Source organism: Ostrinia furnacalis, unplaced genomic scaffold (assembly GCF_004193835.3).
Source record: "Ostrinia furnacalis isolate ACB-3 unplaced genomic scaffold, ASM419383v2 OfSCF4320, whole genome shotgun sequence".
NCBI classification, from domain to species: domain Eukaryota; kingdom Metazoa; phylum Arthropoda; class Insecta; order Lepidoptera; family Crambidae; genus Ostrinia; species Ostrinia furnacalis.
In genome coordinates, this window is record NW_021134559.1 from 7,421 (window position 1) to 34,519 (window position 27,099).

At 39.0% G+C, this 27,099-nt stretch overlaps 1 protein-coding gene across 1 annotated transcript in view; it reads left to right on the plus strand.

Annotated features, from left to right (window-relative positions):
* Positions 1-968: 968 nt before the first annotated feature.
* The window catches only part of Stim (stromal interaction molecule), a gene marked incomplete at its 5' end in the record, with an annotated part of 37,524 nt that continues 11,393 nt past the window's right edge, over positions 969-27,099 (plus strand). The window contains 9 exons of the mRNA XM_028313712.1: positions 969-1,099; positions 4,004-4,123; positions 6,113-6,225; positions 7,268-7,383; positions 21,213-21,409; positions 22,680-22,799; positions 24,537-24,704; positions 26,045-26,179; positions 26,571-26,694. Of these exons, the coding sequence (XP_028169513.1) occupies positions 969-1,099; positions 4,004-4,123; positions 6,113-6,225; positions 7,268-7,383; positions 21,213-21,409; positions 22,680-22,799; positions 24,537-24,704; positions 26,045-26,179; positions 26,571-26,694 (1,224 nt within the window). The remainder of the gene's footprint in view (positions 1,100-4,003; positions 4,124-6,112; positions 6,226-7,267; positions 7,384-21,212; positions 21,410-22,679; positions 22,800-24,536; positions 24,705-26,044; positions 26,180-26,570; positions 26,695-27,099) is intronic.

Here is a 27,099-nt window from a genome sequence, read left to right on the forward strand (position 1 = left end):
CGGGCCAAGTCGTTGGAATGAATTTTTAAATATTTTTTCTTTCAACAACTGGTTCACTCTAAGCTAAAAGTGGCCCACTTTTAGCTCGTCACTGAAAGACTCGCCTTACCACCACTTCAGGACAACATGGGCTGGTGCTGAGAAGAAGCATCATAACGCATCTTCAAATCTTAGATTTCATTTTCGTTGCCATTGTTTTAAAAATATAAGTTTCAGTGGCTATTTCAGTATTTATGGTTCGACCTTCGCGCGACAGTTCCATTGCACTTTTTATTTAGCTCCAGAAACATGTCTCTCAACAACAAATTACTACAATTGGCTACTCACTTCTTTTTATTGTCAGAAGAAGTCTCTTCTCCATTTGTGTATCATGATTCATGCTTTGGATCGACCTTCCCACTTCCCAGCGTCGATTCCCTGTATCACAACCTGTATTAATTGCTTACTTTGGGGCTAGATGACGGTGTGTGAAATTTTCCAAAGATATTTATTTATTTATTAATGGTTTAATATGAAAAACAGACTAAACTTGTTTGGCTACTACGTGGCTACTACCCAATGACTCTCTTGATATGGACTCGGTCAGTCCTTTACTTCACTAGTCTACCTTATCTGAGTCTGACCAACATTTGGGTCTTTGAATTCACTCAGCTTTCTCCACAAAAGATGTACATTAGGATAATAAGAGGTTCCATGTCTGTGTTTTTACCAGAGATAGTTAAGCAAGAACCAAGGACGCTGTGAGACGGTTTTAAGATCAGCGCTGTGAAGAAGCCTATGTAATCTCACCTATCGTTTCCACAGCTGCAACTCCTGTGTAGCTAGGATCTACAGCTTGACTGCCAAATAAATACTCAACCATTGAAGATCAAGCGAGGATGCCTAACATTCTCTTTTCAAATATGCAAACTATTACTTGCTACTGACGTGGCGGTTCCAATTTACATTAAATGCTTATTCTGTTCCAGTTCTTCTGGAGGCCTGCCACAACGAGCAGTCATGTCTTCAGGACCGGGCAGGTCTGGAGGCCATCACGCAGCTGCATAGGCAGCTGGATGACGACGCCAACGGGAACGTAGACCTGAGCGAGAGTGATGACGTGAGTACTTGTCTTTATTCATTAGTAAGATAAGACGTATGGCCTTCTTCTTTCGGGTGAGATGTAATGAGGTGACACTCCTGTAGGCCTAAGATGCGCGCCGCGATAAGCGATTATCACGCCATTTTATCGATTTTGCCCATACATTTTGACGTCGATAAAAGTTATCACGGTGCGCATCTTAGGCCTACTGGTGTCAAATTTAATGAACCTTCGAGAGGCGTCCAACATTACATAGATCAAGTATTTGAAAGCCTACCCTCTGAAGCAAAGAATCTTGTTTCTTTCTCGGTAAATCAGGTTAATTCAAGCCTGCATTGTCCTAAACTGGGAAAAAGGTTCTGTCAGGGAATCGAACCCGGAATTTTAAAGTCATGAGACGTCTCACGCAGGTTATGTGACAATGTGAATAAGTAATAATGATTTATTTCTCACACAAAGTACAGAACAAAAAAGTGTTTGCAAGACATAGATTAAAATATAAAAAACAAGTGTATCAAAACAATAATAAAATACTTTATTTACCTACAATACAATGGATTCTATAATATAAAAAATACCCAAAGAAATATTATGTTACATAGTTGCCGGTAAAACTAGCGTAATTTAATGGATTGGCTACACATTAACGTATACGAGGGCTGCACTAAAAGTATCGGGAATGGAATATTTCCACTGTTCCAGTCATATTAAAATCTATTTAATTGCAAACTCCAGGGTTTTAAAAATCGTATACCATTTATTTATTTAAAAAAAGATTCTCGGTCGTATCACAAGGTCTTGTCAAACTCGTTTAGTCGTTGAGAAAATGGAATTGACTCGAGAAAATTCAAGAGCGATGATTTATTATGACTTTTGAAGTGGTTTAACACAAAAACAGTGTGTTGACCGGATGATTTCTGCATTTGGTAATGAAGCCCCATCCAAAACCACAATTTATCGCTGGTTTCCTGAATTTCAACGTGGACGTGTCAAGCTCAGTGATGATCCCCGTCAAGGTCGTCCAAAAACTGCAGTCACCTAAGAAAACGTTGATGCTGTGCGTAAGCTGATTGAAGAAGATCGACATGTGATATACCGCGAAATTCAGGCAACTTTAGACATTGGCATGAGTCAAATACAAATAATCTTGCATGAACAATTAGGTGTAAAAAAGTTGTTTTCCCGATGGATACCGCNTGCTGTATACAACATCGTATCAGGTGACGAATCATGGATATACGCGTACGAACCCGAAACAAAAAACCAGTCACGAGTTTGGGTGTTCGAAAATGAATTAAAGCCAACAAAAATTGTTCGTTCACGGAGTGTTGCAAAAAAAATGGTGGCCACGTTTGTCTCCAAAACCGGCCATGTTGCGACTATTCCTCTTGGGGGACAAAGAACGGTTAATGCAGATTAGTATGCTAGCATTTGTTTGCCACAGGTCGTTTCTGAACTCCGTAAAGAGAACTGCAACCGCCGCATCATCCTCCATCACGACAATGCGAGTTCTCACACCGCGCACTGAACAAAAGAGTTTTTAGAGCAAGAAAACATAGAATTATTAGTCCATCCGCCGTACAGCCCCGACCTAAGCCCTAATGATTTCTATACTTTCCCTAAAATAAAGAATAAATTGCGTGGTCAGAGATTTTTATCACCTGAAGAAGCGGTGGAAGCCTACAAAAAGGCCATTTTGGAGACCCAAACTTCCGAATGCAATGGTTGCTTCAATGATTGGTTTCGTGTATGGAAAAATGTGTCAAATTTCGCGGAGAATACTTTAAAAAGCAATAAATACATTTTTAAATAGTAATGTTGTTTCACTTCCTTGATTCCCGAAATTTTCAGTGCCGCCCTCGTAGAAAGAGAATGCGCCCGTTAAACATTTTCGCTTTCATGTTACAAATTTATTGACTATTAAAATATTTTTATAAGCTCATGCAGTTTATACACAAACATCTCACAACAGTTTTTGTAGTTTTATTCTGTTTTTGTTTTCATTTAGGTAGGTACGTTAGGTTATCTTAATCAGCCTAATACAGTGTGCGGATGACGCCACGTTTATCTAAAAACTGGCTTCTTATGTGGTTGGAATACGTGCTGTTTTAAAATTTATAATTTGCATCCTGAAGTGCGGTTGACTGTATACGATGTTATCGGCGCTGCGCCTGCGCCTAAATTGTAAGAATAAAGAGCGGTCGGTTATTATGATGAATGGCGTTGTTGTTTTCAGAATATAAACGAGACAAGTTTTTATTTTCCAGAGCTGTAAAATGTTTCCATTGAGGCCAATAGAGTCAAGCATTTAATTCAGTTTGTTGTAATATCCTAATATGGATTTAATAGATCCTAGCCCATCAAACCCCAAGCGGTCGCATAAGAACGAGTAACAATTGATATCTATTGTCTCGATTCGCGGGGTCTTGAATGGCTAATAATATATTTCGACTGTAAACTATTCAATGCTAAATTGACTAAATTAGGACTTGGGTATTTTACACCGCTCGGCGCCATCTAGTCTCAAACTTAGAAAAGACTTTTAAGTAATAAGTACCCGCGGAATAATGGGTTCTATAACATAAACATATCCACGGAATTACTCCCACCTCTCTTTCCCACCGCTGCAACTCCTGTGTAGCCAGCAACTACAGCTTGACCTCCAATAAAAATCCAACCAGTGAAGGTCAAGTTTGTCCCAAGGAAAGTTAAATAAGTCCTGGTATTATAGGTTAATTAAATACGTAAGAGTAACACAAACATATTTATATGTTCATTCTTATAAATGTTTGTAACTTATGTGAATCGAAATCTTGCCTACATTCTCAAACCTCAACCTTCAAACCTTCTCAAACTTTATACCTACGGCCCTCATCAATCCCATATTCTGTGTCACTTATTAGTTATTCCCTCTGATTCCAGTTCCTCCGCGAAGAGTTGCAGTACGACAGCGGCTACGAGAAGCGGCAGCGAGCGTTCCACCACAATGACGACATGCACATATCGGTCAAGGAGCTCTGGGAGGCGTGGCTACGCTCCGAGGTAATATTACCTGCTTTTTACTTACAACAGAATCCATTATAGTATATATCCATTATAGTGAGCATAGTTTGCTCCAGCGCCTTTGGGTGACCTTGAGCTTTTTTATGAGGCCTATCCATAGTACGGGACCAGGTCTCCATAGACTCCATACCATATGCCATCTTTGGCAACATTGGTCAAAGAGCGAGCGTTCCACCACAATGACGACATGCACATATCAGTCAACAAGTTGCTCTGGGAGGCGTGGTTACGCTCCGAGGTAATATAACCTGCTTTTGGGTAACCTTGAGTTAAAATCCCCATAGTAAGGAACCCCGTCTCCATACCATACATCATCACTAGCAACAAACATTGTTCAAAGCGTTCCACCACAATGACGACATGCACATATCGGCCAAGGAGCTCTGGGACAAGTGGCTACGCTCCGAGGTAATATAACCTGCTTTTGGGTAACCTTGAGTTAAAAGCCCCGTAGTAAGGGACCCGTCTCCGTGTCTATACCATACGTCATCATTGGCAACATTGGTCAAAGAACCCTCGAGAAGCGGCAGCGAGCGTTCCACCACAATGACGACATGCACATATCGGTCAAGGAGCTCTGGGAGGCGTGGTTACGCTCCGAGGTGATATAACCTGCTTTTTACTTACACAAATTATGCAGTAATTCTTAAAAGACTCACAGACACGCCCCATAATAATAATTTCGTTCGTTCATTTCAAGCTAGTGCCGTCTACTTCTAGATAGAGGCCTACCTCAAGGATTTCCACAACGACCGTTCCTTTTCTGCCGGCATCCAGAATCCAGGTGCTTCCCGTGACCTGACCATAATATCGTTCGTCTGCCCAGTGGGTGGGTAGTAGTATAACAGTAGGATAGGTCTACAACGTAGATATTACCTATGGAATAATTTGTTACGGAAGTGTGAAAGACAAGTAAATTTAACCTCCATTGAATTGGCAGTAGTGAGAATACTAAAAACATTGAGTTATTTATCTGATATCAGGTGTTGGGCGTTGTATCACAGAATAATAATATACTGTTGTACTTAATCATTTAAACTCGAACATACTATCTTGGCAACAAAGGTTTTCATTAGTTTTATTCAGAAGTAGGCAGAAACTACTTCCAAATCTTAAAGTATTTGTTGCAAACATTCCTTCCTCTGAAATTCCGTATTTTCACTTTAGTCGAGTATTTTTATCAGGAGTATTGATTGTTGCCAACTGCACCGCAGACACCTGATCTTGTATTTATCACTCTGTACAATCTGAATAAGTTATGTGATTGATTTATTGATAAAAGAATCAATTGCAATTTTTGAGTATAATCAGAAGTAGTGTAATGTGAATGAATATTTGTAATGTCGAGTATTTTTTTAAGTTAACTCCTTACAAATCAGACCGTACGAACACGAATTACATGCGTGTGCGCTTCCACAGGCGGCCATTGTCTAGGTCAAGGTGAACGGTTCGAAAAAAGCCTTTATTCCGTTTGCATATGGTATCTTGGTTTAAATTAACAATCTGTATGTTTGGTTAGCCTATTATCGTGTATTACTATGGTTTTCCCTATCACCGATGATGTGAATGTTCTAAGAAGCTTGAAAAAGTTTCGGGTTTTGACCAGCATCACTGGCTATCAATTTATTAAGAAAATGATGACATTACGATTACTGATTTTGCGCTGCACGTAATCAGTTTCTTTATACATAATGAGATAATCTTAATCATATAGTTGGTTTTCTTAACTGATTCAATAACTTATTTTGCATCCTATTATCCTATATGAGGAAAGATTTGATTGTCTGATGAACATATTCGATAGAATATTTTCAAAAATCTAGGGATCCGTTTGAAAAAGTTAGGTATTTTCTGCACCATTGACATCACATGTCACAAATTACATACTACATGGTACGAAGTTCGCTTGCCAGCTATTATCTTAAAAATACGGTCTTTTTTATATTAATTTATTAATATTGTCCCCAGGTCCACAATTGGACGGTGGAGCAGACAGTCGAATGGCTGTCCCAGTCGGTGGATCTTCCTCAATACAAGACGCTGTTTCTCCAGCACAAAGTCACCGGCGCCACTCTGCCCAGGTGCAGTTTTATTGAGCTTGCAATGAAAATTAAACTTCATCATCATCATTAAGTTTAGTTTCCGCTATAGGTGGTAGACCCTCTAAAATTTACCAGAGGCAAATTGTTTTGGCATACACTCTACACGCTAGCCAGGCGGGTTGGGGAGACCTGATGTACGCGTATTTCTCCCTTAAGCCTGATTCAGACAGCGATAATCGCGCAGTTGCTGGACTTTTCTTCTTCTTTTTTGATGATGTTGGCAATACACGTCGAGGTCGACTTGATTTGTGCCATTTTCAAGTATTTATGTGATACGAGTTACAAAATGAGATCAAGTAATGATATAATGAAGGATGATAGATGATACCCCTTCCCACCCTTTGAGTCTCACTAAAGTTGTGGTGCTTTACTGAGACCTCCTATGGACAACTTGAGAGAACCAGAAGAATCACGATGCACTGCCTTGCTTCACTCGCCCACACTCATGCACGTTCACGAACACCTAATGGTCAATAATCCACCATTATTACACATTAATAGTCGCCCAAACACGAATTTGAGGAAATAAAACAAAACCGCTAACATGACGCTTCAGATTCCCGCCAAGAAGTCCGTTGCCGGACTCAATGCCTCGCCAATTAGAACCGTCCAGCAACCGCGTGGTTATCGGTTAAAACACGCACGATAACCGCGCAGTTTTTGGGCGAGGCACTGAGGCGGTTACCATCAAACTTGGTTTGATGCAAAGCAAGACTGTCCGAAAAAGCTTACGACATCATGTGTTAAAAGTGGTGCGAATAAATTATTTGGTAAATTGAAAGAGTCGTGTTCCTGCAGTGGAGACTAAATTACCAATAAACCTAGGATGCGCGCCACGATATAACTTTATAGAGGCATTTTATCAATTTTGCACCATACGATTCTAAAATCGTATAAGATTCTATTATGGTGCGCATCCTAGCCCGGATGATAATGATAAAATATTTTTACCCAATGATTTTGATGCTTATTGATTTTGACAAGAAAAACCAAATATATTAAATGTCATTTCTCCACACAGGTTAGCGGTGAACAACATGCAGTATGTCAGCAACGTGCTAGGCATCAAGGACCCCATTCACAAGCAGAAGCTGGCTCTGAAGGCCATGGATGTAGTGCTATTCGGCCCCCCCAAAGGTACGTCTTAGTACGTGAAACGTTTCACCGATAAGAACTCGTTTAGATCGCGCAGCAAGAATAGAGACGATGAACAATTTGTTCTGTAGCTTTACCATGAGTGTACATTAAACGTCATCGGTCGCTATAGTTCCAAAATACTGAACTATCCTATCCATGACATTGACAGTGGGGCGCCACCGTCAATACCGGATCGCTGGTTCCGATTTTTGCCATGTTGGAAACCATATATTTGAACGATGGTAGCGCCCCCCTGTCATTGAGTTTGGTGGGACAGTTCAGCGTGGGTCATCTATACCGACTGCATTTTAAAATCTGAAGATTTTAGCCTTTGAAAGTTACCGCTAGGGGCGCTGTACGAAATGTAAATACATTTCATGTCATTTTTTTACGCAATCGCTACCGAGCACACGAGCGCTAGTGTTTTGCCCTACACAAACAACAACTCAACATATTTTGTAGGCAATTTTCTTGAATGTTTTTTTCCCCTTTTTATATCTGCAATCGACTTGGGTCATAATCAGATGTTTTGTCTTGCTTTTTTGTTTGTGTTCATGAGGAGGGGTATTCCAGTAAATTCTCTCCCTCGGTTTTTACTAATTCACGTAGCAATCTAGTCCAGCCTTCCAATATTCAGTCCAAGCCACTAGCATCTTTGAATCTTTCTTTTTTTCTTGAATGTTGACATGTTTTTGTTGAGTGTAGGGCAAAACACGCTGGAGACCTGGCTTAAGGTAAACTGATGGTAAAAAGCACACTGTATACGTATGTCGCGCTGACGTCTTGCGTATTCTTACTGATTTATATTCAAATATTACATTAGTGTGAGTATGTGTTCGTCTCAACTTTCGTTGCGCGACCTATTCGCTGGGTGCGAAGTACTAGGTGGGGGAAACATAATCGATCGCAGCGCTCATGGTGGTCAAAAGTAGAAATAATGTAAGCTCTGTCATCAGATGTATCTGTCAATGGCAAAGCGATTCTACCACAGATATGGATTAGAGTAGATACAGCAAGTTGATCGTCAAAGCGTGCCATTCCGATATGTCCAAATGGACATACATGGTCGAGTGATGTTCATGTAATCCGATTACAACAATCGGTTACGATGATTTTACGAGGACAGTAGTACGAACACGGTAGAAAGAAGAAATTATTTACGGATTGAGAATTGTAATTAACATTACAAGTAACAAATAATTAATTAGAATAAAGTAGCAGTGGAAGAAGTATAAAGTAGCATTGTTTTTAATACATATCCTGCGATGTACTCTTAAGAGTTAAAACCATGGTCCCTGTATGTGGTGCACTCATACCGATCTCAAGGAACTGTACTTACTCATAACAATAAGACACACACTGATCCATGTATTCATGCACTTGACAATTATGTCTTAAAACGCTGGTAGGGTAAAAAAAATAACGAGATTTGACGATTTGTAAGAATTAATTTATTTTAAAAAGGTAAATAAAGATGTTTTTGGTTTTGTATTTAACAAATTATCAGTTCTATCCGAATTAATTAATTTTCGGATCGAGTCACACGATATCATTCGATGACTTTGCAAAGGCAGTACGATGATACGATTACTTTTACGTTGCGGCAATCACTAAAATTCGCTAAAATGACACTAATGACGTTTAAAAAGTGGCACGCTCGGCTTCATACAATTTTTGACACATGCTGCATCTATCCATATCTGTGGATTCTACATTACATTTTAATATCATTAATTAATCACATGAAAAGGGTCCTACTGGGAACTTAAATAAAAGAGTGGACTGTATTTCAATAGGACTGGTTTAATAGCCGTTTACAATTTGGAAATAACTAAACTATACAACGTGGTTGTACAAAAATGAGTCACAGTAGTTGTTGTGCACAGATGTTTGCCTTATGATGAGAGCGTGAATTATTGAACTCTGCCCTTGTTTTGTTCTTAATTCTTCTACATCTCGGACTTGTCCAGCCAATACCAACAACTTTCCTTTAAATACGGTTTGTGGTTGGATTTTGATATTGTAACACTCACAAACCCGGTCTTCAAAACAATACTAATTTCGATCTGAAAACGATATTTAATTTATTACTAGCGATACAGGAACATTTAATTATATTTACTGTTATATAATGAAACCGTTAAAGTAGCTTTTTCTTTTTGTTTTACTGTAAAACTACAACTATAAATGAAGTAAACAAACCCTAACACAATCAAAATTCAACACAATTTTTGGACTTACCTCATTTGATTTGAAAGACCAAAATGATTTCAAAACCTTTTTTCCACCCAAATCGTAGTATTCACAACAATTTATTAGTCGAAAATATTTGTTATTTTTTCATTTCGATATTTTTCACAAATATACGACCTAAATGTCAATGTGACAGAGCCCTCAAAGTTGTGGACGCTAGTTGGCGCTGTAATCGTGCACGGAGCCAATACCAACCAACCAAACTTGGCCTTCACTGGTTGCGTTTTTTATTGGCTGTCAATCTGTAAAATTACAATCGTTTTGCTAGGATTTTTCCAATGTTTCATGACATCATTTGAATTCTTAATTCCGTTTATCATCGTTACGAAGTTCAGAGCGGAAATGTATTATCGAAATTAAAATTGCTGCAATTATAAGATAACTCTACATAAAGCCATGTAGAGGCTGTCTTTATTCAACTATCACGCGATTTACATCAAGAATTGTTAGGACGAGAGAAAAATAAAATATTTTTTAAATAGTAACCTGATTTAGACTCGACAACCTGAAAATATTGTTTAAATTAAACTAAGTGCTCTTAAGTATTGAAATATAACAACCGTACATACAAACTAGCGCCACCTTACGTCACTTACTACGAACTTCGTATGTGAATACAATATTCACAATGATCCCCCATCATTGTACTAGCACATTAAATCTAATAATGATTTATTTACGATCCGTTGTACTAGTATTTCCAAAAGACTTTTAAAAACTATTTTTTTAGTGACGTCTACGTGCTATTGTCATACTTTGATTGAGGCGTGTGAACTATGACATCACGCTTCTGTAGCATCATATTGGCATACATAATTTATCCATTAGAAGTGGTGGTATTAGTAAAAGTTTGGCCAAACCAACGCGATCACACGCGATCAGCCGGCGTGCAGCGATGGCGACCAGACTTAAATGCATTGATCGCCATCGCTGCACGCCGGCTGATCGCGTGTGATCGCGTTGGTTTGGCCGAACCTTAAATGATGTGTCTGTTTATTTTTGCAATTACATTTTTCTCCCAACAGCCATCTGCATCCCCGATAATACCCATATAAATATTATCGCTTCTCAAATCCAATGTAGCCGTTGCATTATACCTTTTTCCTGTACCAACAGCAGCCCGAACTAATTGCTCATTGTGACACGATGTCGATCGTGTAATAACGAAGCCGTTTAGGTAATTTCACACACAATAATAAAAAGTCGTACAGTGTGACCTTGACTGTGAGGAACTTTACTGTGAACAGAGATGATTTATTTTATTATTTCGTTGTACACTTGGACACAACCCAGTGGCGGATTTACAGTTTTGCCGCCCGTAGGCTACGGTGGGGTTGAATCTTTATTTAACTTTTATCTTCTGAAATCGAGTAAGCGTCACCTGAAATTTGCCGCCCCTAGGACGCTGCTGCCCCTAGGCCGTGGCCTATACGGCCTATTGATAGATCCAGGACTGACACAACCAATACATAATTAGAAATAGTAAACTACATATTATAATTGCACACGTACATTTTGGTACAGTTGATTAATCTGTAATTTCAGTAATCATATTTATTTAAGAAAACGTTATTTTTATGTTAATTAATTTAAATTGATACATAATTTTGTCTATATCAACCTTACATGCATTTTGTTAGTCAGGTCATCCAGCAAGCTTAAAAGGTCGTAGGATTCAGTCCCTCCCTCCTGAAGCAATTTAAATTCAGTACCTAAAAAATTTGTTGGAAATTGACTCAATAATTATAAATTACTCAAGTCGGTACGCTAGAGTAATAACAACCCAACCGTATGTATGATAACATCTAGTCTAGATATATCTATAAATCATAATAAGACCTGCACATTGTACTGTTTTTACAACAATATTTGAGTCATTATAACACTCATTACGAAAGATAGACATCTAGAGAAAAATGTTTGGTTTAAGGCTCTAATACACTTATCCGCACGCGAATAAAAAAAAATTACAATGTTATATTGACATGGTCTTGTTAAAAAATCTCATCATCACCACATCATTTCAGCCATAGAACGTCCACTACTGAACATAGGCCATCCCCCAATGATTTCCACAAAAGCCGGTTTGGTATGATGTAATGGTCCAGTATAAGCCTACACTGAAAGCCTTTCTACTTTATAAATCACTAGCGCCCGCCCGCGACTTCGTACGCGTGGACCTCATTTTTAACCCCTTCGTATAACCTGTTGTTTGATATCATGTTATTAGATGGCGTTTCACGGCTTCCCCCGCATAAATATTTACGAACGTCAAAAACAGTAGTTTGTCCAGCGCTGTAGATTTTAACCAATGACGATAGATGGCGCTTTTTAGACACGTCTTATTTATTTATTAAAATGTATTTGTCATATATCGTCATAAATTATAGCCTATATGTTAATCTGGGTTATAAACAATAATACTGTAAAGTTTCAACAAAATCCGTTCAGTAGTTTTTGCGTTAAAGAGTAACAAACATCCAGACATTCGCATTTATAATATTAGTAGGATAGGATAGTAGGATTCTGATCCATCGACTCTACTTAGTCTTTTGTTTTGGACTTTGCCTCTTTTTGACCTAGTTCACTTGGCTAGGGCTAGAATACCTTATTTATTTGTAAACGATACTGTACGAATGAATTCTAAAAAGGTTCTCTAGAAATTAATTTCTTAAGTCTTACTTACTAAGTAAAATAACAAGATAAATACATTCGTACAGAACGAATAGGTTTGTAAGAGCCTTTACGAGGTCAAATTAGAATAATGCAATCATGATTGCAGTTCTCTATGTAACAACGACTGTGTGTTTATAGAATTTACTTAATGCGTTTTAGCATTGCATGCGACTTAATCTACTCTAAAAAATTATGTTAGTACACGAATGCCAAACTGTCAACGAATGATGATGTGGCAATACTTTAATAACTCCACAAGTATGATTGTATACTTTTACTTTTTCTTATGAAAAGTATCATAGTATCTCATCATATTCAGAGCCCCTATAAACGCCATTTTGCCGTCATCGGCTAGTAGCATTCAGTTTCTGACAGTGACCTTTCGTAAGTCTTCACTCCATCGAATTAAGGCGATTAGTGTCCTCAATCCGCGCCAAATGGGCATTTTGTAAAGCCTACTCCTCTTTTACTGCTGGATAGAAATAGTTGAAAAAAATATATGTTATACAACAGTTCAAGGACTACATTTGTGACGTTTGAATTTTCGCTACGTCTCTTTGTTTTGGATTAAAAAAATAAATACGGGACATCGATTTTTTACTTCAATTCCCTACTCCTCCAAAACGGCTATGTTAATATAAAAGATTTTTGCACGAATAGATTAGGAATTCTTTAATCTTTAAATGACACGTTGCGTTTTTCAATCGAACATTACTTTCATTCATAAATTTTACTTTTGATAAATTCCGAACGTTATCATCATCATCATTTCAGCCACAGGACGTCCACTGCTGAACATAGGCCTCCCCCAATGACTTCCACATCGCACGGTTGGTAGCGGCCTGCATCCAGCGCCTTCCCGCTACCTTTATCAGGTCGTCGGTCCACCTTGTGGGTGGACGTCCCACGCTGCGTTTTCCGGTACGTGGCCTCCATTCCAGAACCTTGCTGCCCCATCGGCCGTCAGTTCTGCGTACTATGTGCCCTGCCCACTGCCACTTCAGCTTGCTGATCCGTCGGGCTATGTCAGCGACTTTAGTTCGTTTACGGATCTCCTCATTTCTGATTCGATCTCGTAAAGAAACACCGAGCATAGCCCTCTCCATAGCACGCTGTGCAACTTTGAGCTTCTGTATAAGGCCTATAGTGAGGGGCCACGTTTCCGAGCCATAAGTCATCACAGGTAACACACATTGGTTGTAGACTTTCGTCTTCAGGCACTGGGGTATTTTGGACGAAAAGATGTTGCGTAGTTTCCCGAACGCTGCCCAGCCGAGTTGGATTCGACGATTGACCTCCTTCTCGAAATTGGACCTACCTAGCTGGATCGTTTGTCCGAGGTAGACATACTTGTCAACAATCTCAAGAATCGAGCTCCCAACCGACACCGGGTAGGGCGCAACATGGACGTTCGACATAAGCTTCGTTTTGTCCATGTTCATCCGAAGGCCTACCTGTTGGGAAACTCGATTAAGGTCTTAGGTCCTCCAGCGATTCTGCCATGACCACGATATCGTCGGCAAACCGAAGGTGAGTGATGTACTCGCCGTTAACGTTCTATGCCGTATCCTTTCCATTCCAGGAGTTTGAAAGCGTCTTCCAATGCCGCGGTGAAGAGTTTCGGAGATATAACATCTCCCTGTCTTACGCCTCGCTGTAGAGGAATCGCCCTCGTGCTTTGCTCCTGTACTCGGACCGACATGGTGGCGTTTTTGTACAAGCACTTTAGAACCTCGATGTACCGATAGTCGATACGGCACCGCTGGAGAGACTGCAGCACTGCCCACGTCTCAATCGAATCAAAGGCCTTCTCATAGTCCACGAACGCCAAGCATAGTGGCAAGTTATACTCCTCAGTCTTCTGTATAACTTGTCGCAGCGTATAGATGTGGTCTATGGTACTATAACCTTTCCGGAATCCGGCTTGTTCGGGAGGCTGGAAGTCATCGAACCTACGTGCGAGACGATTCGTGATGACTCTCGAAAACAGCTTGTAAACATGGCTCAGAAGCGAGATGGGTCTGAATAGAATCTATTAGTGTAAAAAAACTATAATTGACTCCAAAACAACTGCACTAGATAGATTTTCAAAGTAGCGTACTTACATAACATTAGGTACTTGCTTATACAGGGTGTCCCAAAAACAATGGATAACCCTTCAACCATCGATAGGCCTCGCCATGGTCTCCCTATCCAATTTTGACCCCAGTAAAAATATCACCGTTTTCAAGATTTTTAAGTTTTTGTGCATTTTTAGAAAATTGTAATGAAATTATTTAGGTATAATAATAAATAAATACAAATCAAACAAGCCTAAACTCGATGGAATCGTTTAATCCCGGAGTTGCTATGGGGCCACTGGCATTCCAGCTCTACCATCAGATCAGCTCCATGTCATCACAATATTGCATTGTCACCCGAGTTACATGTATATCCGAAATTTTAACTCAAAAAGACAAATACATTTTCAGTTTATTCTTCATAAGTGACACAGAGAGAATGACAATAGACAAAAGCAGAAACATTTGCTTTTTTAGGCCATAGAATGATAATACTAGGTACCTACTAATGCGTTCCAATAGGTTTATTCAAATTTCGAGAACGACTGAACCGACAAAAGCATTAGAAAATTTACGAAAAATAAAATAAAATTTTATCCCGTACAAAATGTTCATGGATTTTGTTATTTTTATTAAATACCTTTAAGCCTGAGTTAAATGACACCGACATCAAGGTTCATCAATTTAAGTTTAAAATAATAGGCAGTAATGTATGAAGAAAGAGCTTCTATTCTGTATCTACCTATGCCCGTGTATTTTTGATCGGTGTCAAATCTGAGTTTTTGGTGCGGGGTACGCGGGTGTTGCTCGCGGCGTGAAGGTCAAACGCCCAAGGTCATTGAGGACTCTAATCGCCTTAAGGGGCGTCCTACACTACGCTTGGCGATTCACTCAAGAACTCGTTTAACTCAAAAATTTGAAAATGAAAAAGTGTAATTTTAACCTCTCGCATCGCTTATTTGCGGATGCATGTTAATGCTATTAAATTAACATTAACTGTCGGTCGCCATGACACATAGGTTTTCGCAGGTTAGAAAATCTGCCGAATTATCCGAATTTTATGAAAAACGTGTCATCAACTTACAACAGTATGTAAACGACCATGTTTCTGGTTATTTTGTCGCTATTACGCGTAATTACAGTACAAGCGGTGAATCAGCAAATCGCACATACATTAAGGATCGACGCATACCTGCAATTTAATCGTAAAGCTGTTTATTCACAAGGAAGCAAACGACTCTTAACGTTCGGACAGTGAGTGAACTTGGCACGCTAATATAACTTTTAACAAATTTATCATTGTATAGTTTTATCAAAATCGTTCCAGTAGTTTTTGCGTGAAGGAGTAACAAACATCGATCTATCTATCCAATGTCACTATTTCATATTATGTTTTTTTATAAATTGCGCGATATTATATTACTTTTTCCACATTTTTTTTTATCCACAACGATGAAGCTCTTGGCCTGTATCTCACCTATTGGAAAGTGATGATCAGGCCGAAGGTGGAAGCGAGCTTCACCCAGAATCCTCAAGCACGAAGGAACTGGCTATCTTACCTCTAACTGCGGGAACACAACAATGCTGTTAACATTGTTGTTATGGCGACAGACTTAGGTAAGATGGTGGTAGCTAGCCAGGCGGACTTTGAACAAGCCCTACCACCAACCAAACCGAACAGAAAAATCTGCCCCCACTTGGAATCGAACCCGGGACCTCTGCGTCTGAAGCAGGTGGTCTTACCACTAGACCACATAAACCATGGTATCGTTTGCGTTGAACCTAAACCTTTGTATGAAAGATTATGCGTAGATGGCTTGTATAAAAACTTAATACCTACTATCAAAGCATCCTCCGATCTTCGAATTATGCAAACATGTTCACATATTTTATTTTAAAGCGTTTAATGTGTTTTGTCTTGTCTGATTTTATATTGTAACCGATAAGTTATTGTAGCTTGATTTTGACAATTTTTAAAATAAAATAGCCTGTAAAGACACCGTTCTAAAGTACTGACCCGCTTGAAATCGTGGTAAAATCCCATATGTACGAAGCAGCGAACTTCAAGGGAGTGGAAATCTCTACCAACGTCTTCCCGCTTAAAAAACCTTGAGTCCTTACTCAGATGAGTCAGTACTGAATCTTAAAACATAGTATAAAAATTATAATCTTCTTGATATTTACTGCACTTGAAGCTTTATTGTGCTAATTAGCAAGCTAATTGATGCTTGTTTGTATTTTTTACGTGGTCGCACAATTTATTATTTCTCAAGTGCGCATTCGTTGTCGTGTCCTATTAATTTTAGGTTTTTTTTTTGGTAGACAGTTGCTAACTAGTGAACGTATGTTTAGTAGAACTAAACCAATGAAATCATAAAAGAAAAGGTTCTTCTTATATATTTTTATTAATAAACAAGAAGAATGTGTTCATCATTTTTTGGCAAATAAAACACCACTTTTGCTGCTATATCGAAAAAAAAAACTCCATTTATGACTAAATGACCACAATTTCTAATAAATATAATACAATAAAAACATAATAAACCAATTCATAGCTAAAGGGTGGGGATAATTTAACCGCGTGCATTTTGTCGATGACCACACGACAATTAACAGTGTCCATTAAAATGTCGTCGCCAATAAAAATATACTTTTCCGTAACATAAATTACTTGCCGCAAGTACGGCTTACACAATGTCATCGCAAGTTGTTACTAGTAACGTGTTATTAAACCAATTGTAGGATAACCACGCATCGCGGCTTTTGTTTTTAAACACACTGTTGACAGATGGTGTTTCCCACGATGCAATGCAGTGATAGCTCAATCGATTCTCGATATTGGAAATCTCAAATCACTCTTTGCCCTCTCACTAAGGCCCAGTCTTCATCAAAGCGGAGAGGAGGTGTGTTTAAATAGTAAATTAGATTTTTTATGTTATTTCCATAATATGACCTCTCAGCTTTGGTGGAAACCGGACCTTCCCTAAGACGTGCCCTAAACTTCATTTGGTCTAGGCTATCTGCAAGCCAACGCAAATTCAAATTATTTATTATTATTATAGTAGCCCTTTTCATTGCACATAAACACTTCCCATTAAGCCATGTATATCATCACAGTTTGTCATTTTATTCCTCGTCCACTTAAGGACTTTCTTCGTCAGATTTTTTTAATCAACGTGGTACTTTATGATGTTGTTGTTATGTCACTTTGATGCCGTGCTGCATGACCGATTCTCCGAGTAAACCGCAGTTCGTTGCTCGTGTGTGACGATAAAATATGACATTAACAATGATGGCGCAACAATATACCACGAAAATGTAACACATCGACTAGTAGTATACATCACGAAAATGTAAAACCTAACGCCTAGTTCAGCATTCCACATTATGTGATTCGCATCAAACAAATGTGTGTGACCTAAAAAAACGTTCGGCTGTTACTAAGATAAACAAGATCGCCATACCCAGATGAAGAGCGTAAGCTATTGAACTTGCAAGGTCATCCCAACGTTTTTAAAGCCCACAGGTTTTGGCGAGACATCCGAAATAAAACTTATAATTTTATTAGACCTAACCAAGACGGTTTAGGCGAGTAACCTGTTTAAAGTATTTTTAAACTGCGATTTAAAAGCAAAAGTTTATTACTTAAATCAAACATTTAAGTGTTATTTGAAATCTTGTATTTTGAATTTTAAGGAACTTCAAATTAAGATTTTAATGATCGTTTAATTTAATTAGTAGACACTAGACATGAAGGGAAAAGTCAAGAGTAGTATTACCTTATGTGCATCTTTTTTATTCCCGTAAGCTTGTTTACAACCCTAGGAACTCCAAGCCTAGAATAAGTAATCTGGATAAGCTTGCTCCGTTAAACGTCGCTTTTGCGCAGGATTAGCTAAATTGATCTATGTCATGAATCATAGCTTATAAACAACCTTGAAGGAATTAACAAACTTTACTCACAAAAGTTTAACTATCGTACCTAGATGCGAAATCAAAGTCAGTAGAAACAATTCGTTTTTATAGCTAAAATATTTTGGGTTTTACATGATTATGTCATCGTCAAAAACGTACACTATAATCACTGTTTCTTTCTAATTTTATAAAAAAACGAGCTTTATATATTTTATAAAAAAAATACAAATTGAATTAGTAAATATATCGGATACAACATCTAAATAAATTATATTAACCTCCTCGGACCCAATGACCTCACTCCCTTAGTCAGGTCTCGCGAATTCGCTAAAAAGTGGTCACACTACAGTTACGTATCCATCCGTGTGTGATTTAGTCCCATTCAAACTCGAGTTTCGTTCGGTAACGACCGCCTATGTAGACGCGTGACGAACTCGTCTCTACAGTGACGTTTTTCCAAATCGAAATATACCTGATAGGTATACATGGATGATATGATTGATCAGTGATAATTTTTGTGGTGTGGCGATAATTATGTGCAGTGATGGTGTTATAAATGGTGTTTGAGAGCTGGCTCGCGTTGGCTCGTTATTGTATTTACCTGCTGCTCGGCGGACGATTTGTCGACTTCGCAGATGATGGTAATGTTTTTGCTCGAAACGCTTTTTGCTGGACTTTAATGAGACGCAAAAAGTTAGATAAATACTCTACGGAATGATAGAATTGTTATTTTAATGTGTGCTTAAAATCACTTAGAGCGACAGTATTATTAATAATTATACGAATCAATTCATAAAAATGATTGCTAATAACAAAACAATATTCGTATTGCAAATCGAAAAACCATAAGCCGACCAGAATATTTTGTCTTTAAAGAAACAATAGAACTGTCTTATATTATTAAAAACAAAAAGCAAGTTGATATTAAGCTATGAATAGAATGAAGTCGAATATAAATTAATCATACTCTACAATAGAGAAGGATATTTTGTGTTTGAAACCATTCGGTAGTGTACAAAGTCTGAATGCCACTTAACACACAGATGACACTGGGCAGGGTCAGGTCAACGACTTACCTTTAAAGGTCTCAATGACAACTGATCATGGATTTTGCAATTCCATCTAATGTTATGATTCGTTGATCAAGATCGAAAGTGTATCTAAAACATGTGTAGCTCTATATAAATTAAAACGTTATACGTAAAAGGATACAAAAAAAAAGAAATAGATAAAAGTTTTTAGCTTAATTAAAATAGTAAGTTAGATGTAGTTAAAACTTTCAACTTTAAAGTTATTGGTTGATAGAGAAGTCCGAATCTAAAGTATGACGTCACACATTAGGACAGCAACACAATTTCCATAGAACAAGCTATTTTCGTTTGAGAGACGAATTTATTTGCTTAACAATGATATAAGTGTCTGCATCTCATCAAGTTTGTGGCAATTTTTTATCTATTTTTATCTACTGTTTAGTATATTTTACGGGAATTTCTTGACTATGTTATTGTTGATATTGCTATAATTGAAACGCATCAACACGTGAAATAAGATATTGACTTCTAAGTATTGCATTAGCAATTAAAAATGTTGAATTACAATATTATTTGGACCACTCACTTAAATCTTATCACTGTAGTAGTGATAGTGAATAAACTAGGAGTGCTCAGGGAGGGTGTTCCACCCTCCTTTATGGTAGGGTTCTACATGGTCCTTCAAGCCGGATACTAGGGAGGGAGTCCACCCTCTTTAAGGGAGGATTTTACATAGATTGTATATTGTATTTAACTGCTTAAAGTTAAATTCTAACACACGCTACTAACTCTCCTACTTATTTATTTTGAATAAATAGCGATGCTGCATAAAACACAAGGACACCCAGTAGCAAAGAGGTCAAGTAACGAGTATCTAAAACCTAATTGTTAATGACTAATTGTTTCATGCCACGATCTGGGTAATTAATTACGAGGTAGGTAGTTTATCTGGATGATCGTTTTGATAAGAAAATTAACTGTCTGAAAATAGTTTTCTTATTTGCGAATAAATTGGCAATTATGAGTTCAGCTCTTGCTTTACTGCATATTCCAGAATTAAAGTAAATACCGACTTGGATTCTCGGTCAGGTGTATTATTTAATTTGATTGATTTTTATAGAGATAAAATAATAATGTCTCAATAATTGGTTCTTTTGATGATTCTTCTTGTAGTGTGATTACAATTAATTACTACAAGGATGTTTTCCTTGGCTTGAGAAAATAGCAATGTATATGTTTATTTTACTTTTATATTTTATTATTCGGAAATCCCAAAGACCCAGATTTTCCTTATCTAAGTTATTTGACAAAATTCAAAGAATATGCACTTTCAATGCCCGCATAACATCCAGTTATTGACTCGTTTAGTTTCTGCATAATTTATGCATGCCGTCTTCGTTAGAGAATGGACAATCAGATAGGTACAATGTTTTTTCAAAAAAGGCTGCAAAAGCATGTTTTATTCCAAACGAAAAGAAACATAAAAACGGTGTATCTCAATAGCATCCTATCCTATTATTCAATCAGGATATAGGACGTCGCACAATTATACACCCGGAAAGGAATCGTAACCGTATCAACTAGAGGCGCTCAGTATTTTTTGTATGAAACTTCATACTGCAACGCACATTATCCGCACCGTAAGGTTTGCGATTGACAGTGCGCGAAAGGCGATACGGTGTTGATCCCTTTTCGAGTTGATTAGTCTGCTATGACCTTATGTTTAATTTGATTTGAATCCTCTACGCGCGAACCACAAGGCCAATTCTAAATCATATTCTAAATTCAACGCGCCCCCTAGTTTTAAGTCAACCCTATACAGAAATAGGATCTAATACAGCCTATTACTCCACACCAACGGCTTGCTTCTTAAGATGTTCGCACATCGTTGCAGAAGGTAGTAGATGGAAGGACTGGCTCCTCGCTTCTCTACTGTTGGGCGCGGTGGTGGGCGGCTGGGCGGCTCTTCGGGCCGGGCGCGCCAGCCGCTCGCAGGTGCAGCGTATGCTGCGTGACATGGAGCAGCTGAAGAAGGCTGAGATGGCCCTGGACGACATGCAGAAGGAGCTGGAGAGGGCTAGGCAGGAGCAGGTGAGCTTACAGCATGTTACAGCGAAGCAACAGCTTGCAAATGCAGCGCTTCTCTCACAGGTGACACTAGATGACGCTTGAAGATACGAGATGGCCCTCGATGACATGCAGAAGGAGCTGGAGAGGGCTAGACAGGAGCAGGTAAGCTTGAAGTATGGCGAGGCCAACCGCTTGTGTCCCAAAGTAAACCATCAGCTCAAGATGTCATCGCAGCTTTTAAGAACATCCAGGAGTAGGGATCTACTGCACCTTCTGTCCACCTTTGGAAATTGTGGCAATTTTACTGCTGGAAGAGTCATTCTCTCACGCTGAACTGGAGCATAAAGTCAAAGAATGACTCCGACATCATGATCCATCGCAGGCTATCATATCAGTCTTAGGGAGTCTATCTGCTGTAAGATCTTCAATCGAGATGGTTTCGATGACCCTGACGTCACACTAAAGAGCCTCCTGGTACTTCAAACATGGCTACTATTGAGCCTGGCCTCTAAGGACTGGCTCCTCGCTTCTCTGCTGTTGGGCGCGGTTGTGGGCGGCTGGGCGGCTCTTCGGGCCGGGCGCGCCAGCCGCTCGCAGGTGCAGCGCATGCTGCGCGACATGGAGCAGCTGAAGAAGGCTGAGATGGCGCTGGATGACATGCAGAAGGAGCTGGAGAGAGCCAGACAGGAGCAGGTGAGCTTACAGCGAAGCAATAGCTTGCAAACGCAGCGCTTCTCACACAGGTGTCACTAGATGACGCTTGAAGATACGAGATGGCCCTCGATGACATGCAGAAGGAGCTGGAGAGAGCCAGGCAGGAGCAGGTGAGCTTACAGCGAAGCAATAGCTTGCAAACGCAGCGCTTCTCCCACAGGTGACACTAGATGACGCTTGAAGATACGAGATGGCCCTCGATGACATGCAGAAGGAGCTGGAGAGAGCCAGGCAGGAACAGGTGAGCTTGAAGCATGCTGAGACCAACTGCTTGTGTCTCAAAGGTAACCATCAGTTCAAGACGTGGACACAGCTTTGAAGGACATCCAGGAGTAGGTATCTACTGCATCTACTGTCCACCTTTGGAAATTGCGGCATTTTTACTGCTGGAAGAGTCATTCTCTCACGCTGAGCTGGAGCATGAAGTCAAAGAATGATTCCGACATCATGATCCATCGCTGGCTATCATATCAGTCTTTGGGAGTCTATCTGCTGTAAGTGCTTCAATCGAGATGATTTCGATGACTGAATGAATCTGATATTAAGAATTTATTGAAATTGCTCCTTTCGTTTACAGGAAAACGTGAATACTGAAAAGAAGAATCTTGAGAAAAAACTACGAGAGGCCGGCGACACTCCGTTGTTGAACTCCACTTCTTCAGACCTGGAGGTGTCGCAGCTCAAAGCAGAAATCGAGGTAAAAAAGACATTTTATCTGCTAGTACTATCACAGAATAATAATATACTTCGTAGAGATGAATCTTCTTTATCGTAATCGAGCTGATCTTCGCAAAGGTATTTAAAAAAATACTCAATATCGTCAACAATATGGTGCAATTTAGCGGATTAGCCATGCCGGCGTGGCCGCCGCGCGTGTTTTGTTTTCGATGCTTACTCGAGGAGATGAACAGCCATACAGTCAGCGTCAAATACCTAGTTCGTGACTCCCGAAGTAGCCAAAAAGTTCGTAACACGTCTTTGTTACATTTGGAATAAGCTTGTGTTGTCAACTTTTTGGCCAATTAAGGTGTCACAAACTATTTGACGCTGAGTGCTGACTGTACTATCGACTGCAGATTTTATTTGTTTACTCTTTTGTTGAAAAAAGATACCCTTGGGTTTAGCTTCGTTTACGGTCATTGTACACAAGATGCATCAGTTATCTGGCCAACAGGTCAAAACAAAGTATTCAGTCATTGTGATTTGCTCAGTTGATGAACCAAGTAACTGTAACTAAGTTTTCTTCATTATGTTGCATTTCCTTTTACTGTCAAGGCCCTCAAAGTTAATTAGTGGATGTCTCTTTTGAATGAGAACGCAATTTGAATTGAGTTGAGGAAAATTCGTCTTTATTATGGACACAATTTGAACTGTTGCTACAAGGAAAATTGTTTAACAGCTCATAAACAGATAACAATGTCAAAATAATTTTGCGATATACAATTTAATTTCTGTGACGGGTCTGGGTGTTACTATGTATAATATGTATGTATTTAAAAAAAAAAAAAGTATATAAGTAGTATATCCGTTAAGCTAGCACCCATAACACAAGCATATTAATTGCTTACTTTGGGGCTAGATGGCGCTGTGTGAGATTGTCCAAAGATATTTTATTTTATTTATTTTATTTTTTATACACCTTTTCATGTTATGAATGTAAGGCGCGTAAAATCATCGAATATTATAGTCGTTAAGCCTTATCATGGGCCTTAGGACGGTTTGATAACATCTGACAATGGTCCTGGTCCCGCTTGGTGGTAAGACCTGTATGTATATAGGCTTACTTTCCTTTGCAATATCTTCTTCTGCTTCCTCTGCCTCACCTTGCCCCGTGCCTTGTTAGCTTTCCCAATCATTCACCGCCATTTGATTAAAAATAAAATAAAACAAATAAATATCCTTGGACATTTTACACTGCGCTTCTAGTCCCAAACTAAGCAAAGCTTGTACTATGGGTACTAGACAACGGTTATAAACATACTTAAATACTTTTTTTTGTAAATACATACTTATTATACATAGAAAACACCCAGTCCAATACAAACTAATATGTTCATGCACACAAATGTTTGTACTGTGCGGGAATCGAACCCGCTACCTCCGGAATAGTAGTCCGTTTCGAACCACTACACCAAACGGCCGATTCTATCTTGAACTTCTTGTTCGTGGAGTCCAAATACTTTCATGTCCTTTTCCTTTGCAATATAACTTCTTACATTGTTGTATTTGTTCAGCAGTGGACATCCTGTGAAAGGATGATGATGTCATGCTATAAATCACTTATGAAACAAATCTTTATCCGATAATATTAATGTATGCCAACATTGCCAACAGAATTATTTATTGTGAAACATAGGTGTTTACAAAGACTAGTCTCTGTAAAAACCTATGTTTCACAATAAATAATTTTCAATTTGAATCGGATATTCCTCAGATGCTCCGAGCAGAGCTTCGCCGCGCTGAAGGCGAGTTAGAAGACAGGTGCTGGGCCCCACCAGCTGGCTTGCAGCAGTGGCTACAGCTAACCCACGAGGTCGAGAACCGCTCCTACCTCCGCAAGAAGCAGCAGGCTGATATGCAGCTGCAGCAAGCTAGAGAAGCTGTGAGTACAAACCCTAGGATCATTTTAGGAGCGTATAGTAGTGGATATAGCTGATGCATGAGGTCGAGAACGGCTTATACCTCCGCAAGAAGCAGCAGGCTGATATGCAGCTACAGCAAGCTAGAGAAGCTGTGAGTACAATATCCTATGCTATTTCAATAATTCATAATCATTTTCTGACATTTGCATGACATTCAATTAATAATGATAACTACTTTTTAATTTTAAAAACATAACCGTATTTTTTGTAATATTTGTGTGTAATATATGTACGATAGAATATGTTGGAAACTTCTCTCTCTATAACCATTTGTAACCGTATTCTGGCAAATAAACGATTTATTTATTGATTTCCTCCTACCCAGAGTAGGTGTAAGAGTTAAGGTATGGCAACACCAGCAACCGCCAACAGTAGTTACAATTTACGTACAAGGTCGAGGACCTCTTGAGGGAGGAGCAGCTTCCTGAAGCACCAGGTGGATATTGAACTGCAACAGGCCAGGGAAATCTCTCTGCGGCCTCTCTTTCCCTCTTTTATAGCCGTGCAAACTGCAAACAGAGTACTAGGAGTTAGTGATGTACAAGACTCGAGGCGTCGAGTCCTATTTTTGAAGCCCTGAGGCAGAATGGCAAGGCTCAGTGAGCTCGGTAGGCTCGGTGCCCCGAGTTTATCCGAGCTGCGAGCTCTCTGAGCCATGCCTCGAGGCTTTAAAAGAGCTCGAGCCTTGAAAAGAGCTCGAAGCTTCAAAAGAGCTCAAACCTTCGAAAAAATAAAAAAACATCACCTACTTACATTGATTTTTAATATTTTTTTTAATTTTTAAAATATACCTATATTTTATTTTGTTAGGAAAAGATACTCGTAATTCTAATTGCTTGTTGTCATTATTTTGATATAACGTGTCCTTTTATGAAAAACGTTTTTGAAATATGTATTTTATTGTAGGTATCAGAATTCCTGCAGTTTTATTTAATAGAACGATCTTAACATAAAAGTTAACTGGGCTTTCAAAAAGGCTCGAGCTCTCAAAAAGGCCCGAGCTCTGCGAAAGACTCCAAGCTTCATACAAACGAGGCGAGCCCCGAAAAAGGCTCGAACTCTAAAAAGGACTTCCGGGTCGTCGAGCTTCATACAAACGAGGTGAGCCCTGTAAACGACTCTGAGCTCTCGGCAAAAGGACTCGGAAGCATCGAGCCTTGTACATCACTACTAGGAGTCCATAGCATGACCAGCAGTTGATTATAAACCTGTTTCGGACCGAAAAGGGGGTTACTCTGGTATTAATGTACATAACAAACAAATTCTACTGATTAATCAACTATGCCTTGATTTCTTTCAGTGCGAGAAACTCCGCAAGAAGCGATCGAGTCTAGTCGGCGCGTTCGTTTCGACGCATGGCAAGTCGATCGACGACGTCGACAAATCCATTGTCGAAGCGCGCACCGCTCTCAACGAAGTCACTCAGGAACTACAGGTAATGAATATAATAATTATAGGTATAGGTATAATAATTGAGTGCGTATCCATATTTATACTGAGCTTGTGACACAACATCATCATCAGCAGGTCATTTAGTTTCCACAGCATGACCTTGAATCTCTTTAACTTACCAAAAGCATAATTATGGAAGATGTGGCTTTAGATCTGTAATTTGTCATGACAACGGATTGTTTTGCTGTCATAACATAAATGTAATATGGTTTGTTGCTGTTAAAACTATGAAAAGAGGGATAAACATGACAACTTCATCATGACATTTACAATTTAGTTAATTTAACAAAATTAAACAGTTTGAGAAATTGAGTCGCGAGAATCACGGTTTATCAAAATCTGGTGCTCAAGTAATGTTATTTTGTAATTCCCAGGAGAGAATGCACAGGTGGAAACAGATCGAGCGTCTGTGCGGCTTCAACATCATCAAGAACAACGGGCTGCAGCACTTAGAAACCGCGCTCTACAGGAATATTAACGGCAGGCTCGGCGGTAGAGGTTAGTTCATTACTAACAGACAACTGAAGTAAAATTTGATTTTTTAGACCTTAAAACAAGCCAATAAAGTTTATTTTGTGATAAACCTAGGTACTACGATACTACACAAATACAACATAGATAGATAAACAAAATAGTTGATGCATTGTAGTTCAGTTAATAAAAAATTACCATCCCAGTTCTTTGTCTTCAAATGGTTACTGTAGATATTCAAACATTAAAAGGTCTGATATGCATTGTAAAGAAATAGATATTTACCTGATAAGTTCATCCATACTTTGGTAAAACTCAAAAGTGACTGACTGACTGACATAGTGATCTATCAACGCACAGCCTAAACCACTGGACGGATCGGGCTGAAATTTGGCATGCAAGTAGATGTTATGACGTAGGCATCCGCTAAGA